The sequence below is a fragment of the Rhinopithecus bieti genome, unplaced genomic scaffold (genome assembly GCF_001698545.2).
Source record: "Rhinopithecus bieti isolate Rb0 unplaced genomic scaffold, ASM169854v2 scaffold_32012, whole genome shotgun sequence".
In the NCBI taxonomy this organism is placed as follows: Eukaryota; Metazoa; Chordata; class Mammalia; order Primates; family Cercopithecidae; genus Rhinopithecus; species Rhinopithecus bieti.
Window position 1 is genome coordinate 4581133 of NW_016814432.1, and position 17562 is coordinate 4598694.

The window sequence follows — 17562 nt, forward strand, 5'->3', positions numbered from 1 at the left end:
AAAAAAAAAAAAAAAAAAAAAAAAACTGCACCTGACCACCATATGCTTTAGGTAGTATGTATAGTTTTTTTTTAAATGAGATATTGCTATCATATTGTAAGGTGAAACAAGACAAAATAGACTGATACATGAAATATTTAAAGCCTTTTGATGATTTTATGTTTTATAGAATGTTTTTTTCTGTTTTTAATAGAAATGCTTACCATGAAACCAGTTCATATTTGTAATAATTTTGTGAGTTAGAAATACTAAGTCATGTAATTTAAGAGGAGTGTCAGAATTATTGAGCTTTTTTTTGGACACTTCGTCATAATTTATGACAGCTGATACTTAAAACGTTTGTATTACTTTTCAAAACATAAGCTTTTTAATTCTCTATAAAATAACTCTTTCTGAGATCATTTTTTGACAGTCAGAAAAATGCCAGTGTTAGGGAGAGGAATACATTTCTAAGCTGGTACCCACTGTTTAGTTGACAGGGCATATTACGCATTTGTGTGCAGCTGTGAAGCGCTACCTTCTGGACACTCAGCAAAAATACATCTTCCAAATGTATTCCAGATGCTGGTTAGTCCTGAGGGGCATGTGCTGTTCCAGCTCCGTGCTGCTGTGTTGTACTTACGGTAATGCCAGGGCACCAACTGGAAAATTCCTTCATGGTTACCTTTCTTTTCCTGATACAGAAAACTGATGATGTGGTTTCTAATAGAACAAAAGCATAGTAATACGGTTTCTGTTATTAAAGGAAAAAATATATCAATCTTTTAACCATTGCAAAACTCAAGATGTATTTAAACTATACAAATGGTTTAATATTAAACAATTTAAAGTTATACAAATACCAGTTATGAGGAGAAAACTTTTTCTGAAATAATTGTATTTTTTGCAGAAATGGTATATGTGTACTTTTAGGAAACTAGGAAGTGTTTTCCTTCTTAATCACAAATTCATAGTCCTGAAACCTTCAAGAGTAAGTGAAATGTAACATTTTAAAGCGTTTTTTATACTTTAGAAATGTGCATTTTAATATAAATTATAAGTTTTATATGTATTTTTAATGTGATGCTAAGTTTGGGCCCCTTTATTTTTCTCTTTAAAGTGTGTTAGAAAATTCATATTTTGATATTAATTTCCTGAATCCCTCAACTGATAGAAGTGATACCTGTATAAACTTCAAAGGAAAATGTCATAAATCACTAAAACATTCACACACAAATGTATTTTGTATGAAAAAAGTCAATTAGAAAATAATACTTTCTTCACTGTATTTTTTTACTCTGTATCACATTTTTTTTTGGTAACATAATGGGTTATATAAGTCTTCTTATCTTAGCTGTAATATTTTCCAAAATACAAATGTATGCACAGCATTTATTTAGCACAGTGGCCAAAACATAATAAAGTCTTCAAAAAAGTTTCTGTTGCACTAAAAAATTTGTTCAAATGATTTAATTTCTTTTGAAGACCTACCAGTGAGAATCTGTGAGAATCCGGAGAGAGAGGCGATAGTGTGCCACGTCCAGCGGCCTCACTGAGATCAGGCCTTTTCTCACCGCACAGTCACTATTTACCTCCTCTGCTTAGCGGTTTTTTGCTATAGTTTTGTTGTTTATTATCTGTTGGTTTATTTTCTGCCTCTACCACCAGAATGTAAGCATCTTGAGAGCAGGGCCTTAGATATTATTCATCACTTTATCCCTGGGCCTGCAGTTCCTCGCATGTGGGAGGGTGCTCAGTGAATACCTGTTAAATGTTATTGAATAGTTTGCATTATCAGAGGCACAAAAATACTACTTTAATTTGTAAATATGTTTTATATTAGCACCTGAAAACAAATCCATAGGCTTCTAATATTCTATTCAGTTATAAAATAAAAAATATGTTTTTAGTGTCAGTCACTTACTACCTGTGGCGGGAGTTATTTGTGGAAGGTCCCGTGACTGTGGGGAACGTGGAGACACGTTTACTTCTTATCCCTGAGGAAACAGCAGTCTTTGGTGGAGACAGGCAATACGTAGCTGTTAATGAACTACAGACGGTAGAATGTGAAGTCAATTAAATTATATGCATTCTCGCTGCTGTCAAAGGGCAGAAAATATAGGTAGCACTTAGGTAGATGAGTAAGAGGTGACCTTGACCTTGTGTAATAGCTGTATTTCAAGTGGTGTCTTTCAGGATGTGGGTTTAAATGGATGAAGAGGAAAAATGGGTGAGGCCTTTCCAATAGGAAGGATAGCAAGTAAGGCAGGAAAATGTAAGGTGCATTTTTGTGGGGAGAATATTTAAGTGTCCTGTGCACACTACTGTAAATACTCTGTAAATGCACATTGAGTTCAGTTTATTTTAAAGCTCTTTGAATACTCAGCTAAAGAGCTTAGAGTGGTGTTTTAGACTAACAAGGTAAATTTTACCACTTCAAGCCAATGTCCTTACTAACTGGTTTGGCAACATGGAATTCTATTCCTAATGGCTTTTGCGATCCATTTTGGAAAAATTGTTTCCTAATTCTCCACCTAATTTGGATTGGAAAACATTGGGGTAGACTTGATCCTGCCTGTTTTCCGGAAGACCTCTGAGAAGAGAATCAAAAAAGCAGTATTTGAGTGTGAGACAATAAAGACAATTTCTTGATAGCAGTAGAATGTTCTGGCTTCTGGAATATGAAGTGTGAGGTGAAAAGGATCCACACTAGATGACTGGCATCAAGAACAGCAATAGGGAGTGAAATCACATGTGTCCAAGAAACAAATGGTGGGATTTGGGGATTTAAATGTAAAGTGTGGCATTAAGGGAGAGGTCAAAGGAGATTTATGCTACAAAGATGTGTCAGTCAGCTACATTTAAAGAAACAGAAGAGTCCGAACTCCATTACTTTCTTTCCTAGTGCCAAAAGTTGTTTTGCAAAATATGATTTTTCCTGCTACATTTTGTGTTTATAGCTTTATCCTCCCACCACCACCCAGTTTTGCCGAACCGAGAATTACTTTTAAAATCTATTTAGAGAAAATTGTTTTTAATTTTATTTAATAACTGCTTTATTTAAGAGTGGAGCAGTTGAGCAAGAAATAGCCTCAGAGAAGCAGTCCATTAAATCAACTAAGCAAGAGTACATAGAGCCTACAGAAAACTCTGCTTTCTTCCCCAGCTAACCCAGGCCTGCACAGCCCCATGTTGGATCTCGATAATGACACACGTCCCTCAGTGTTGGGCCATCTCAGTCAGACAGCGTCCCTGAAGAGGCGCAGCAGCTTTCAGTCTGGTCGAGACGACAGTGAGTATCTCCCTCGACTGCCACTGGGTCCTTTAAATTTGTAACCGTGTAATTTCAAACATTCATCTCTTGGAGACTTCCCCGGTTTGTGTTGTTACCAGTGCTAAGTATTATCAGCCATCATCTCTTTTGCTTGTTATAGTAACTACCAGTAATTTAATAATTAAAATATATACTACATTTAAAGAAATGCTACTTGATTTTTAAGTCATTGGGTGCAGGTCAGTGTTTATTAAACATATTTAGTTCGAGTCTAGTTTTACTCTTTCTGTGGTTGAATTTTTTTAAAATGCCACAGAAAAAAATTCTGTGAGAACTGCATTAAGATGGAATTTGCAACAAAAGTAGTATCAGCATACCGTTTTTGATGAAATTTAAACTTTGGTTTGGAAAGAGGGATTGGTTGTTAATTAACCATAAAATAATTGTTAATAATTTTTCCTAAGATGAAGCATCTAGAATTTTAAGTATGTTGCATTTCTGAACCTTCTGGAGTTGATATTTACCGTTTCCCTATTTGAGATACAACATGATTGACTTTCAGGCATTCATGCACCCACTAGTCAGGAGCCGTTTGTGATCTCAGTCACAGATACGAGAAACCTAAATACACTAATAGAAATATCTTACATTATATTAAATTCAGATACCTCTAAAGTTGTTTAAAATGTCTTATCTTATTCTTACAAGCATTGCAGTAGGGAATTTTTCTAAGGTTTTATTAATATAAATGAATGTTCATCATAAGAGCACCTTAAAGTTGGATGATTTATTTGTACTAAATGAAAGGCTTCCATAACTAACTGTTGGTATTCCTTCTTCTTGTCTGATTCTCATTCCTCTCCCAGCTCACCAAACGTTAGAATAAACAATGTTAGCTCAGAACTGTTTGCTCCTACGTTCTGTGGGACAGCGGCTAACATTATATAATGTTCAAGGTAATTGCACAGAGGAGCTGAGATCTTTTGAAACATTATTCTTGGGAAAGATACCATATAAGAATCCATTTGCTCTAATATTAAGCTGTGTTAGTCTGTTTGTGTTGCTATAAAGGAACACTGAGGCTGGGTAATTTGTAAAGAAAAGAGGGTTATCGGCTCACAGTTCTGCAGGCTGTATAGGAAGCATTGCACCGGCATCTGCTGTGGGAGGCCTCAGGAAGCTTCCAGTCATGGCAGAAGGCGAAAGGGGAGCCAGCGTGTCACACAGCAGGAGAGGGAGCGAGGGAGAGGATGGAGACTCCAGGCCCTTTTAACCCGTTTCCCGTTGAGGGAAAAAGGTGCAGCGCACTGCTGATGCCCACTTAATTTCACAGAAACACGCTCTGTGAGGCTGAAGCAAATCTCACTGATTTTCAATGTGAAAACAAAATATAAAAACTGTTCTTGGAATTATTTCTCAACAGAACTCGTCTCTAATCCTGATGTAATAGAAATGTATATGGCATTCCATCAGGATTAGAGACAAGAGTGTTCTCAGGGGAAACGGGAAATGGGTGAAACAACTAGATCTTGTGTGAACGAACAGAGCGAGAACTCACTCATTATTGCGAGGATAGCAAGCTATTCCTGAGGGACCCGCCCCCACGACCCTCCTCCAACATTGGGGATCACATTTCAACATGAGATTTGGTGGAGACAAACATCCAGATCAGTCAAAGGCAAATCTTTCAGTGCTTCCATTTTTAGATTTTCGTGTCCTGTTTTTCACCTCGTCATTGGACCCTTGACACAGCCATGGCCTCGCCCTGAGTCTTGCCGCCTGCCATCTGGAAAACAGGCGTTACCAAGCACTGTGGGGAGAAGAGACCGAAACTGCTGTCTCCAGATGAAACTCGTTCACCTCAGATTGCCATCGTGCTGTATTCAATTGGTTAATTGGCTGTTCTGTTGGATCCTGAGCTGGGAAGGCAGAGCCTGCCTGGTTCAGCGTTCAGAGGTTAATTGACTGTTCTGTTGGATCCTGAGCTGCCTGCCTGGTTCAGAGTGAGTTTTGATCTTGAGTGGAGCCACATGATAAGCACACGGTTCATCCTCAGTAAATATTGTCTGAATAAACAAATAAAAGTTTACAGTGTGCCCTTAAGTGAAGAACCGTTCCTTTCACACCTGTGAAAATGAATGTAAACTTTTTCCTGCAACCCCTAGCATAGACAAAGGGCTAATAAATGAAGAGGCTCTAGAGCCTGCACAGAGGAAGCGTCATTGGTCCTTACGCGTGTGGACAGACACTCCGCCTCACAATAGTAAGAAGAAAGGGAGTGTAACACTGCAATGAGATATGAGGTTGGCAAACACTCTGAGTGCTTATCATTTTGTTTTGGGTTTTCTATGTTTGTTCATTGATGAGGCCACTACTTGCACACGTCACACCGGTGGAAGTGTCAGTAACTCCTTTAGGGGGCAATTCAGTAATGTCTATCAAAATTACAACTCCAGGTGCTCTTTGTCTCGGCAATTCTTGTTCTGGAAGTTTTCTACGCTTACACTTGAGCATGTGCTAAATGATGGAGGTATACAGTTATTGGTTGAAACATTAATTTTAATTGCAAAAGACCAAAGACAGTCTTGTCCATTGGAAGGGAACTTGTTAAATTACGATACATCCAAAACGTGAAAGGCAGTGAGCTGTGGGGAGAAAACGAGGAAGCCTTTGCCTTACGTTTGAACACAGAAGAACTCCAGGATCCATCTCGCTAAATGGAAAAAGCCAAGCTTCAAAAGAGTGTGTTTGGCATGCTTTCATTTGTGTAAAACCAAAACGTGTGAAGAACAGTTGGGAGGGGGAAAAACACATCTATACTTGCTTGTGTATATAAAAAGTATTTCAGAAAGAGTCATAAGTAACTAGTGACAGTGGTTTCTTCCAGCTGGGAACTAGGCATGTGGGAGTGGTGGGGCAGGAGGTAGACTTTTCACTGTGTACCTTTCAAGTGTTATTTTCTAACCATTATCACCTGATCAAATAACTAAATTATTAAATCGTTAATAAAATAATTACATAAATAAATAAATATATTAATAATTTATAAGTATATTGAGTAATAAATAGACATAAATTTTCTTAAGACAGTTTATAACATTTGCCCCTCCTTCACTGGACTAACAACAGCAAATCCTTTTGCTTGAGGGTATTTGGAAAGGAAGCTAGCAGTTAGCCTGGCTGAGGGAATGGAAGTTCTCGTGGGAGTCCACCTGCCCCTGAAGCTGCTGAGTAGGAGTTAGAGCCTGATCCACGGCATTGCTGTGCTGTGGACTGGACAGGGTGGACCCTGCAGTGCCCCTGCCGTGGCCGCCGAGTGGAGTGCGGGGCAGGAGGCAGGTGGGAGGGAGCAGGGCGAAGGCATGGCCCTGGGGGTAAAAAGAAAGAGGGGAGGCAGAGGAGATGGGTAGTGGGTCCTGAATTTCTACACTTGCTTTATTCCCATGAACCTATTCTTCCCACAGGAAGTCTAAGCCCTTATTTCCCAGTGACAACAATAGCTGTGTTAAATGATGTATAGCCAAAGAGGTTTCAATGTTTCTAGTTTTTCTTAAATTTCTTGATTATTGGTGGGGTTATTTAGTATGTGATTGCACTTGAATGTTTCTTTGTGACAACTGGATGCCTTCCTGCATTCTCACTTCCGGGGGTGTATGATGGCATTTCTCGCAGGCTGATATTAGCTGGAATTTCACAACTGACTGCAGAGAGCCCCTGCCTTTGCCTGCCTTTGCAGTTGGAAGGTATGGCTTTTTGAAGAGACGTATACTATCCAGAGGACAAGGCTGACAAGTCAAAGCACCTCCTCTCGGTAGCCCTCCCAGTCCTGAGGCTATGGCCGCCTGGTCCCTCGCCCTGGCCTGCTGGTCAGCCATGATGGAGAGGGGCTCTTCCTTGCCAGAGGACAAGGAGGAAAGCGGGAGTGTCTGGTGACGAGTGTCAGCCAAGTGGGCTGCGAGCTTCCACGCAGACTCAGGCTATTCCTAGTGCATGTTTGAGTTTTGGCGGGGGGTGGAGGGGGGTGCACGAATATGCTCAAAGATGTTTTCTTGATTCAAAAGTATAATCATAGTGTTTTATTCTTTTCCCCCTTAGCGTGGAGATACAAAACTCCCCACAGGGTGGCCTTTGTTGAAAAATTGACCAAACTCGTCTTGAGCCAGCTGCCTAACTTCTGGAAGCTCTGGATCTCCTACGTTAACGGAAGCCTCTTCAGTGAGGTGTGTATACGGACCCGACTAGAGGTGGAGCTGAGTCACTGTGCATTTCTGGTCTTAAAAATGTTAGATTTCAGTGAGTTTTTAAAATGTAGGGGCCCAACATCTCTAGCCATCATCAAAGATTAAAGTGTTATAAAGCCCTGTCACCTAGTAGCTATGTGACCTCGAACGAGTCACTTTTCCTCATGTGCAAAAAGAGAATAGTCTGGGCATCTGTCTCAAAAGGTGGTTGTAGGGATTAAATGAGATAGGCAATTAAAGAAAAAAGAAAGCTGGAACTCTTTTCAGGGACTCTGAGTTGAGATAATGCCAGTCAGGCCCAATTCTGGGTGGTGTGCGGTAAACTGTGAACAAATGATGAATTTTGTAACATTAGAAAATAGTAGACTGATGAACTGCTGGAGTAGAATTGAATAATGTCAAGATGAATCAACTCATCTAAAGAATTAGTCTTTTAGGGTCGGGCGTGGTGACTCACGCCTGTAATCCCAACACTTTGGGAGGCCGAGGCAGGCAGATCACAAGATCAGGAGATTGAAACCATCCTGGCTAACATGGTGAAACCCCGTCTCTACTAAAAAATACAAAAAATTAGCCAGGCGTGGTGGCGGCGCCTGTAGTCCCAGCTACTTGGGAGGCTGAGGCAGGAGAATGGCGGGAACCCGGGAGGCGGAGCTTGCAGTGAGCTGAGATTGCGCCACTGCACTCCAGCCTGGGCGACAGAGTGAGAATGCATCATCTCAAAAAAAAAAAAAGATTAGTCTTTTAGGACATGGATTTTAAACCATAGTGTTTATTTCCAGCAAAGTGCTTTTCCCTCATTCGCCTCAGTTCCTGCAGGTGGCCCACCACACATGGACAGTAGTTGCCTTCCCTGCAGTTTTTTTGAGTCATAAGATTCCTAAGAATTTTTGATCTAGGATATTGTAGTGAAAAGGGAGTATGTTTTGCTTTCTTACAGATGATATCTAATTATATAGCAAATATGTGAATGAAATATTTGGTTGTAGATGAAAAATAAATGATCTACTTCAGAACTCATGCACAACATTAATGTTGACATGAAAAAATGACTCTTGGTTGGTTGTGCTGAATTGGATATGCCTATGATATTTCTACCTATGTTTATAAACTTAAAAGCTTATAGCAGTAATTATTAATTACATGTAATTTGCTCTGCAGATGTGGGCATGTTTTGAAACCATGTGCCCTCTTCTGAAGAGCTGGAGGAAAGTGCAGGGCTGTATGAAGGAGCAGAGGAGCTGGGGACACTTGCTCCCCTTGCGGGTCTACAAGTGAAACCCAGATGCTGGCTTAAATTCTGGGAAGAGTTCTGGGGCTTTTGATAGCTATTTAATCTCACACAAGAAAGCATGATAGTTCTTAAACACAATTTACTTGAATTTTCTTATTTTTCTTGTGATAAAATTATCTTGTTGTATTAAGAGCCCATCCGTTAAAAATTTAGATGAAGTTTCCAACAGTTTAAAAAATAGCCAGTTCTTCAAGCCAGTGAAGGCCGTGTGAAGTGACAAATGCGAATCAAAACAGTGAGATCCATCCGTTGCTCTCACCACAAAGTAGTTTTGGTCTGTGTGTGCAGGAAAGAGTTAAGGTTTCTAGTTAACGAAATGGTTAATAGTAGGTTAAGATCTCACCTTTAGATATATTTTAAATGTAGTGTATTTTAGATAAAATCTTTAAAACAGCCAAATAATTGTTAAATATTAAGAGTAAGCATTTAAAAAAGTTACATAACTCAATAATATGTAAATTAAAATGCCTACATATTCCAAAATTAGATTTTCTTTTAAAAATAGGGCAAACTTTATATAATCCATTGTGTAGGAGATATTCAACTCTTTATTAAATTAAAACAGTAAGTAACAACTGAAAGCGGTCTGCCACACAACTAGCCCCCTCCCCCTCTACTTTTCATATATTTGGAGACAAGTCCTTGGATTTTACAAAATTACTCTCCAGTAGATTTCATCATGAACACCTGTTTGTTGGGCAAAATTGTTGTGGCAAAATTTAGCCTTAATTTTTATATATTTTTTAACAACAGATTTTCACTCTTTTCTTTGATTTAAAAGTGTGTAATAGAACAAATGACTATGAAATAATCTTCCCATTGCACAATCTTACTATGTACAAAGTTTGGTGTCAGGTACTGTGGAGGATGCAAGCAGGAGAAATGCCCTTTGACAGACACTCGCAGTTTTATACTGGCCTGTGCCTCCCTCCGCAGCACCGTGGAGCCAGTCAGCGTGAGTCAGGGGGCCCCAGGGCAACAGAACCAATAGGGTGCGTATGCCGTACCTGCACTCACACACACACATATACGAAGAGGTCTGTTGTAAGAATAGGGTGCGTAATGCCGTACCTGCACTCACACACACATATGTGAAGAGGTCTATTGTAAGAATAGGGTGCATATGCCGTACCTGCACTCAAACACACACATATGCGAAGAGGTCTATTGTGAGGGGTTGGCACATGTCATTATGGAGACTGACAAGCCCCAAGCGTCTGCAGGATGCATTGCCCAGCTGGATGGCCAACGCTGTCAGTTCCAGTTTGAATGCCAGCCGGCTCAAGACCTAAGGAGAGCGCATGTTTCAGTTCAACTGTGAAGGCACATAAAGCCCACAGTGTCTCAGTTTGAAGGCAGTCAGGAGGAGTGCCTCTGACTCATGGGAGGATCAGCTCTTCTGTGCTGTTCAGGCCTTCAACTGATTGAGTGAGGCCCACCCACATCCAGGAGAGGTTCTGCCGTGCACAGTGCATTGATGTGCGTGTTAATCTATCCAGAAACAACTCACAGACACACCCAGAGTAATGTGTCACCAGATGTCTAGCACCCTGTGGCCCAGCCAAGATGACACAAAATTAACCATCACAAGGTCCTTGACAAAGATTTAGCTCCTGACATTCCAGCAGGTGCTGGGCTCTGCAGCAGTGTCTGAATTCAGCAAGCAAAGCTGTCCTCCTAACCCCCAACCTCCACACAAAGCTCTCCAGTCTCTGCTCATCCCATTTACCGACATCTTCACCTCCAGGAGAAGAACTGGGCGTGTTAAGTTTTTCAGGAGCATGTCATAGGGTCACTCCTGGCACAGCCGCCTCCCAGAGCTACTCTCATGTGGGGACCGAGCGTATTCGGGGCATTTGCACTTTCTTAAGTGTATTCAAGTAGGTCTTGGAGAACCTTAACCCTAGGCAATCGTTTATTCACCAGGGAAAAGGTACTGAGACACACATGCATGCACACATTATATACACATGCACGCACATGCATGCACACAACAGACAACACGTCATGTACACATGTATACATGTATGTAAACATGTAATATAACACGTGTGTAAATGCATGCATGTACACTCAATACGTAGACATACACATACATTTACACACGTACATATCTACAATATGAATAAAACAGTCACCAAAGCATGACCTTTCCTCTTCTGGCGACAGAACCCAAATAATTTTTTAAAATTTTTATTTTAAAAATTCTGGTAACAGCTATAAAAGAAACAAATAGGATTGTAAGACAGAATATCAGCAATGGAATGGAGGTCTGGGAAGGCCTCTCCCTGGAGGTGATATTGAAACTGACATGTGGCACAAGAGAAGGACACAACCACACAGAGGATGGCAGGGAAGCAGGTCTCAGGCAGCGAGAAGGATGCCTGCAGCACTAGCAGGGCAGCTCAGCGTATCAGGAAAGGAAGGAAGCCCCGACGGACGGAAGCGTCCTGAGCAGCGGGAGGGCTGGCAGGGACGGGCATAGCTGGCAGCGGCTTCATCCCAGACCATGGGGCAGGGAACAGGCCAGCTTTCCAGTTTTAAAAAAACCCACCTTGGTGGTGTGTTCACAATGAATTGGTGGGGACAAATGTGGGGGAAACCACTGAGGTCATCCAGGCAGGAAACAGTGGTGGTTTTGATGAAGGTTTTGTCAGTGGAGTTGGAGACGAGTTGGTAGGTTTGGTTGCATTTTGGAAGTGGTGCTCAGATGAGGGAGAGGAGAGCAAGGATTCTGATACTGCTCCCAGTGGGCTCCTGAGTGAGCAGGAGTGCCATTTGCCAAGCCAGAAAGACCTAAGGAAGAGCGTGCTTGGAGGAAGCTTCAGATTTCCATTGATAATGTGGTAGACTGAGATTCCTGGGAGTTACTCAGTATTCACATCTGGTCACAGAGGAGATATTTGGGCTGGAGATTGGCGTCTGGAAGGCATTCGGTAGAAATGATATTTGAAGCCATAGGAACAAACTAGACAGTACAGACAGAAAAGATAAAAAGCGCCCACGCCTAAGACCTAAGAAGCTGCAACACGCAGAAGAGAGCCAGTTGTGCCCTCAGCGAGCAGGGCGTTCAATCGCTCTGTGCCCACACCCCGTGCCACCCACCGTGTTCCGACTCTGGTTGTCACCTGGCGAGCAGGAGGTTCATCTGCTCTATGCCCTCAGCGAGCAAGGCGTTCATTTGCTCTCTGCCCACACCCCATACTACCCCCCGTGTTCTGACTCCGGTTGTCACACTGGGCATATGGAAACCAGCTGAACAGACGTTCAGAGCCACTGGTGTTAGCCCGGCGGGTGCGCATTGGGTGGGAGTCCCTCTGGGCCTGCCTCCTTCCTCACTGCAGCACCCAGGGCAGTAGGTTCTCCCTCAGGCGGCCTGTCTCAGCCACCCGGGCTCACCTGCTGCTCTGTCAGCCTGGCTGTGCTCACCTGGGCCACCGCAACCTCCTGCTGGCTGGTCATGCTCGCACACTGGCCCCTCATTCCCTCTTCTTAATGTAGGCCTCACAGCACTCCCCTGCTTAAAACACCTCAGTTCCTTCTGATTTGTCTTAAAAATAAAGGAAAAATCAATGTATAAGTTAAGCCCTGGGGTACAAAGAATTTTGAGTGTTATTGACCAATGAACTCAGGAGTTCGCTTTTTGAATGCTTATTGAGATGAATTGCAGGTTTAGTTTTTATACATACCTTTAATTCTTTCAAGACAAAAATGTATTTCTACAAAGAAAAAAATGATAAAAGCTGCCTAGTTTAATATAAAATTTAAAAATGGAAACTAGAGTTTGAAGGATGTTTGCCTGTTTCTGTGCTGCCCAGTTTTTTGTCAGGTGTGTCTGATCTGTTGAAAACGCCCAACAGTCCTAACCCATATTTTACTTACATTGAGATGTTCATTATATAAACTAACCCTACATGCAGTTTTTATAGCTTATACAGAAATAAATATATATACAATGCACATAACATTGCTTGCATTGTAAAATTAACTTAAAGTCAATATCATGGTAATTTATAATGCAAGTGTTCTTGACTTCAAAGGTCTCTTGACTTGTCGTACATTAACCAATAATGGATGAGCGTTTTAACCTTAAAGATTAACTTTTGCGTTATGTCAGTGAAGTGTCAGAATTTTATCTTACATTGTATAATTGTGTTAATGCTTCTTTATTTAGAAAGCTTCCTAGGCTTGTCCTTCTAGGGTATTTTATATAATAATATTTAGGTAGAAAATTTGTGAATAAAAAGTTCGCTGAAATCCAGTTGAACAGGTTTCTCTTTTAGTCCATATAAAGTAGTTTTCCATACATTAAGGAGAAAGAGACATTGGAAAAAAACATGAGTTATATCAGTAAGCCAACAAAAATTAATTCTAGAATGATAGAAGGTATTTTATCCTAAATTACACTGAAAATCTCTGAAGGAAGAGCCATAGTTTACAGTATTTAAAAATAGAATGACAGATTTCAGAGTTTAGGCTTCCTTTGGTTTCTTTACTAGCTAATGAGAAATGATGCTGACAGTGTTCTCGTGGCTATGATGCTTGGTGGTTTAACCATACGACGTTGTAGATGAAAATGGTAGATGAAATTCACCTATAAAATTGGTAGTTTCAACATAACTCTTAGATTAATTTGTGGGAATTGTACTTAAAGGTTTTAGAAAGATAAATAACTTTTCATTGGGATAAGAAAGGTTTTCTAATTAATCATTCTTTAATCAGAAACATAGATTATGTCTTAAGCATTTCTTTTAATCAAGTTATAATCATATTTAATGTTCTCTTTATGTACAAGTGCTAAAGCATTTCTTATTCTTATGAATTATTTCTAACACGTTTTATTTTGTTTTTTGATTTTTAAGACTGCTGAGAAGTCAGGTCAGGTTGAAAGATCAAAGAACGTGAGGCAAAGACAGAATGATTTGAAGGTGAGTGAGGCAATAACTGTGCCGGCTTCCTCAAAGGTTAGGCTGTCCTTTCTCACTTCGTATTCAAGACATCCGTTACTGCCCAGGCAGCATCTTTTAGTTAATGTAACCCAATTAATTACGTTAGAGTGCAGTTATGCTTGTTCCTGGTTTTCTAGAAAATGATTCAGGAAGCCATGCACTCCCTGGTGAAGCTGGCCCGTGGAGCCCTGCTGCCCCTCAGCATCCGGGATGGGGAAGCCAAGCAGTACGGAGGCTGGGAGGTGAAGGGCGAGCTCTCCGGGCAGTGGCTCGCTCACGCCGTCCAGACCGTAAGGTGAATGCGTACACATTCTCAGAGAAGGGGGAGCCTTTTTTTTTTAACTTTTTGGAAAGAAAATGCTCAGTATGGAATGTTTTTAATACGTTCAGTAAAGACGAAATTCTTCTTTTCCTTCTCTTTGTCCTTTTGCCTCCACTGTTTCCTGTTCATCATCTGACAGCTAAATTCCTCACTCTTCCTGGTTTTTATGTTGGACGAGAATGTTCTTCTATTTATGCATCTTCTCCGTTGTTTAACTCAGGATTATTCTTATAGTACAATCCCTGCTGTGGTCTGTTTCTGTTTTCAGCCTCATGCTGTAGCCTGCAAGCTCCATGAGGAATTATTATACAGTGAACGTGATGCTAGGAATTGCTTTGCGATCCCACTCTGCTCACTTTTGTTTGGATGTGTGTGTTTGCAGACTTACTCATGAATCGTTGACTGCCCTTGAAATTCCTAATGACCTGTTACAGACCATCCAGGATCTCATTTTGGATCTCCGAGTACGTTGCGTAATGGTCACGTTGCAGCACACGGCGGAAGGTGTGTTCAGATAAATTGGTGATGTTTACTGTACAACAATGATCTGAATGTGCCACCTCCTTTCAGTTTCCAAATCTTTGAAAACTAGGGAAAATTATTCTTCTGGAAATTTGAATATATTAATTCATCTTATTTCCAGCTGCTGAATGGAGTGTTTCTTCTTTTTGTGATGTGTTTTCAAATCAATTTAGTTGAGAATTAAGAGCATGCAGAAACTAAGATGGATACACTTGAAAACGTTTAAAGATATAAGAACATCCTGATGATAAATGTTAAGTAGAAAACATAGGGTCTAAGTTTTGAAAATATATGGATGTATGTTTTAAAATTTTAATTTGTAGAAATCAGTGTCCAGTCAAAGGAAACCCTGTTAGTGTTGGTTCTCTGGATTCTAGAAATCATAGATGAGTCTTGTGTTCTTTATACTTTTTAAATTTTTCAGGCTTTTCTACATAAAATCATAAAAAAAAAAGGTTTTCTTTACAGAGCAACCTTTGGTTATTAAATATTTTCAAAATAGATTGTCTTAAGCATTTCTTTTGCTAGAGAATATTGCTAAAATGGCACAGGCCATTACTGTCTACTATCAGGCTTTTTCGGTAGGAAGCTTACACCGCTGCAGAATTGGTGGGTGACACTGTGTAAACGGGACGGGAATGGAACCCTGGTGAGAGGCTGGATATTCCCCTCTCAGTTTATTACCTCCTCCTCACCTAGGAACCTGAGCCTGCCCAACGCTGAAGGTTTGAGCAGGTGGCATTCCTTTAGCCAACTGAGAATCATACTGCCCCTGTCAGGAATGCATAGGATTCAAAAAACATCCGAATTATTCATCAGAAAGTTTAGGAAAAAAAATACTGTATGACTTATTTTGTACATGTCTAGTGTTGTGAAGAATCCTGAATAAATAGTAAATCATTGTCTCAAGTTGTCATTAAATCTAACCTAGAATTCCCCAAATTGGGCTATGCAGTAAAAACTTTTATTTACATTAATATCTTATTAGAATAATCCAATGAACAATAAGTACTTAAATCTTCAAGTCTACCAAAATTATATTCTTTGCCTACTTTCATCAAGTTTTTACAAACCTATTATATAAAACAATTAAAAACCATAACCTGTATAAATTTTTAATCTGTATAAAATGTACTGAAATTAATATAATAAAATGTATTTGTGTGCTTCTTTTCATATAGAAATAAAGAGATTAGCTGAAAAAGAAGACTGGATTGTTGATAATGAAGGACTGACTTCTCTAGTAAGTTTAAATTCTTTTCAGTTATTAGTCGTTAGTGTGTATTTAAAATAAATGGTTTATCATATTAATAGGGGAGCATATGCTCCGTATGTTGCAGCTCTAAATAGAAATAAATACAAGCTTCTTAAAGTTTTCTTCTCAGAGACATTTTGCTTAACACTAACCATAAATATTAAAAAATTAATGAAAATAGTGGATTTCTTTTAGAGTTGACCTTTTCGTCCTGTATAACTTACTATTTTGTTTGAATTACTTTTTTAAAACAGAGTATGCTTAATTCTGAATTACTCAGCAACTTGAGCTTTTCAGAAAAGCAGGATAAAAGAGATGATGCTGCTGGCACTGAAGCCAAAACAAACCAAACAAACAAAAACAACCACCACAGACCACTACAGATACATTCTCAGGCCAGGCAGCCAACTGTCACCTGTTTCTAGAATCTTCATCTTTTCAGCTGGGACTTTTAGGTTTGAAAATCATCTTCATGATTTCACGGGTCTTCACACTTGTCTCCCGGGTGCTCCTCGCGGTCCTGTGGGTAGCTGTGCCCGTGATGATGGCCAAGCAGCGGCCGAAACATCCCAGTGGCTTTCACCAGGGAGGGACTTCTGTCTCTCACAGCAGCCTGGCAGCGTGGTCATGCAGTCAGTGTCCTGGGCTGCCTCCGTCCTTCTTCCCCGTGACCCTTTACTTGCCTCCTACTCAGGCTGGCCTCATGGTCACTCGTGGCCTGGCTGTTGTCAAGAAGAAAGTCCAGTCCCCTCCCAGCAGCCATAGCTGACATCGCCTCTCCATCTAATTGGTCGGAACACATTCCATGCCTGTCCCTGTCAGCAATAGAGGCTGGGAGAGCACGTGGCTGCTCCTGTTTTCTGTCTTACCTTATTAAGAAAAAAGGATGGGTCAGGCGCAGTGGCTCACACCTGTAATTCCAACAGTTTGGGAGGCCGACGCGGGCAGATCATGAGGTCAAGAGATCGAGACCATCCTGGCCAACATGCTGAAACCCCGTCTCTACTAAAAATACAAAATTTTGCTGGGCGTGGTGGCGCATGCCCACAGTCTTAGCTACTCGGGAGGCTGAGGCAGGAGAATCACTTGAACCCGGGAGGCGGAGCTTGCAGTGAGCTGAGATCCGGCCACTGCACTCCAGCCTGGGCGACAGAGCGAGACTCCATCTCAGAAAAAAAAAAAAAGAAGGAGAAGAAGAAAAGAAGAAGAAGAAATAGCAATTCTAGGAGGCAACTAGCAGTTTCTGCCTCAGATAAGGAAACTAGAATGAAATGGTCTTGACTTGCCCAGATTTACAAACCAGTGATGAGTCAGGTTGTCAAGTAACAATGATCCTGCATAGTATTTTTAAATTCCCTTGAATTTCTGTATAGTCGTCCCTTGGTATCCTCAGCACAGGCTGGTTCCAGACCCCTTCATGATACCAAGATCTGAGGATTCTCAAGCCCCTAAAGGTTGGCTTTCGATATCCTTGGACTTCCTATCCAGTCAGTTCCTCCACTGGTGAAATTCACAGATGCAGAGCCTGGGGCATGAAGGGCAAGGTTGGCTTTCGATATCCTTGGACTCCCTATCCAGTCAGTTCCTCCACTGGTGAAATTCACAGATGCAGAGCCTGGGGCATGAAGGGCAAGGTTGGCTTTGGATATCCTTGGACTCCCTATCCAGTCAGTTCCACCACTGGTGAAATTCACAGATGCAGAGCCTGGGGCATGAAGGGCAAGGT

The 17562-nt window shown here is 40.9% G+C and overlaps 1 protein-coding gene and 1 long non-coding RNA gene across 7 annotated transcripts in view; one reads left to right on the forward strand and one right to left on the reverse strand.

Annotated features, from left to right (window-relative positions):
- EXOC2 (exocyst complex component 2) overlaps positions 1–17562 on the forward strand; it is a 164945-nt gene that overhangs the window by 115044 nt on the left and 32339 nt on the right. For all 6 annotated transcript variants that reach the window (XM_017850353.1, XM_017850351.1, XM_017850352.1 and 3 more), the window contains 6 exons: positions 3146–3271; positions 7349–7473; positions 13651–13716; positions 13875–14032; positions 14442–14563; positions 15763–15824. In XM_017850353.1, the coding sequence (XP_017705842.1) occupies positions 3146–3271; positions 7349–7473; positions 13651–13716; positions 13875–14032; positions 14442–14563; positions 15763–15824 (659 nt within the window). The remainder of the gene's footprint in view (positions 1–3145; positions 3272–7348; positions 7474–13650; positions 13717–13874; positions 14033–14441; positions 14564–15762; positions 15825–17562) is intronic.
- On the reverse strand, positions 11078–16762 carry LOC108514267 (uncharacterized). Its single transcript, XR_001881182.1, has 3 exons — positions 16252–16762; positions 12218–12338; positions 11078–11710 (listed from the first exon to the last, which is right to left on the reverse strand). It is a non-coding gene; the product is annotated as an uncharacterized LOC108514267 (long non-coding RNA).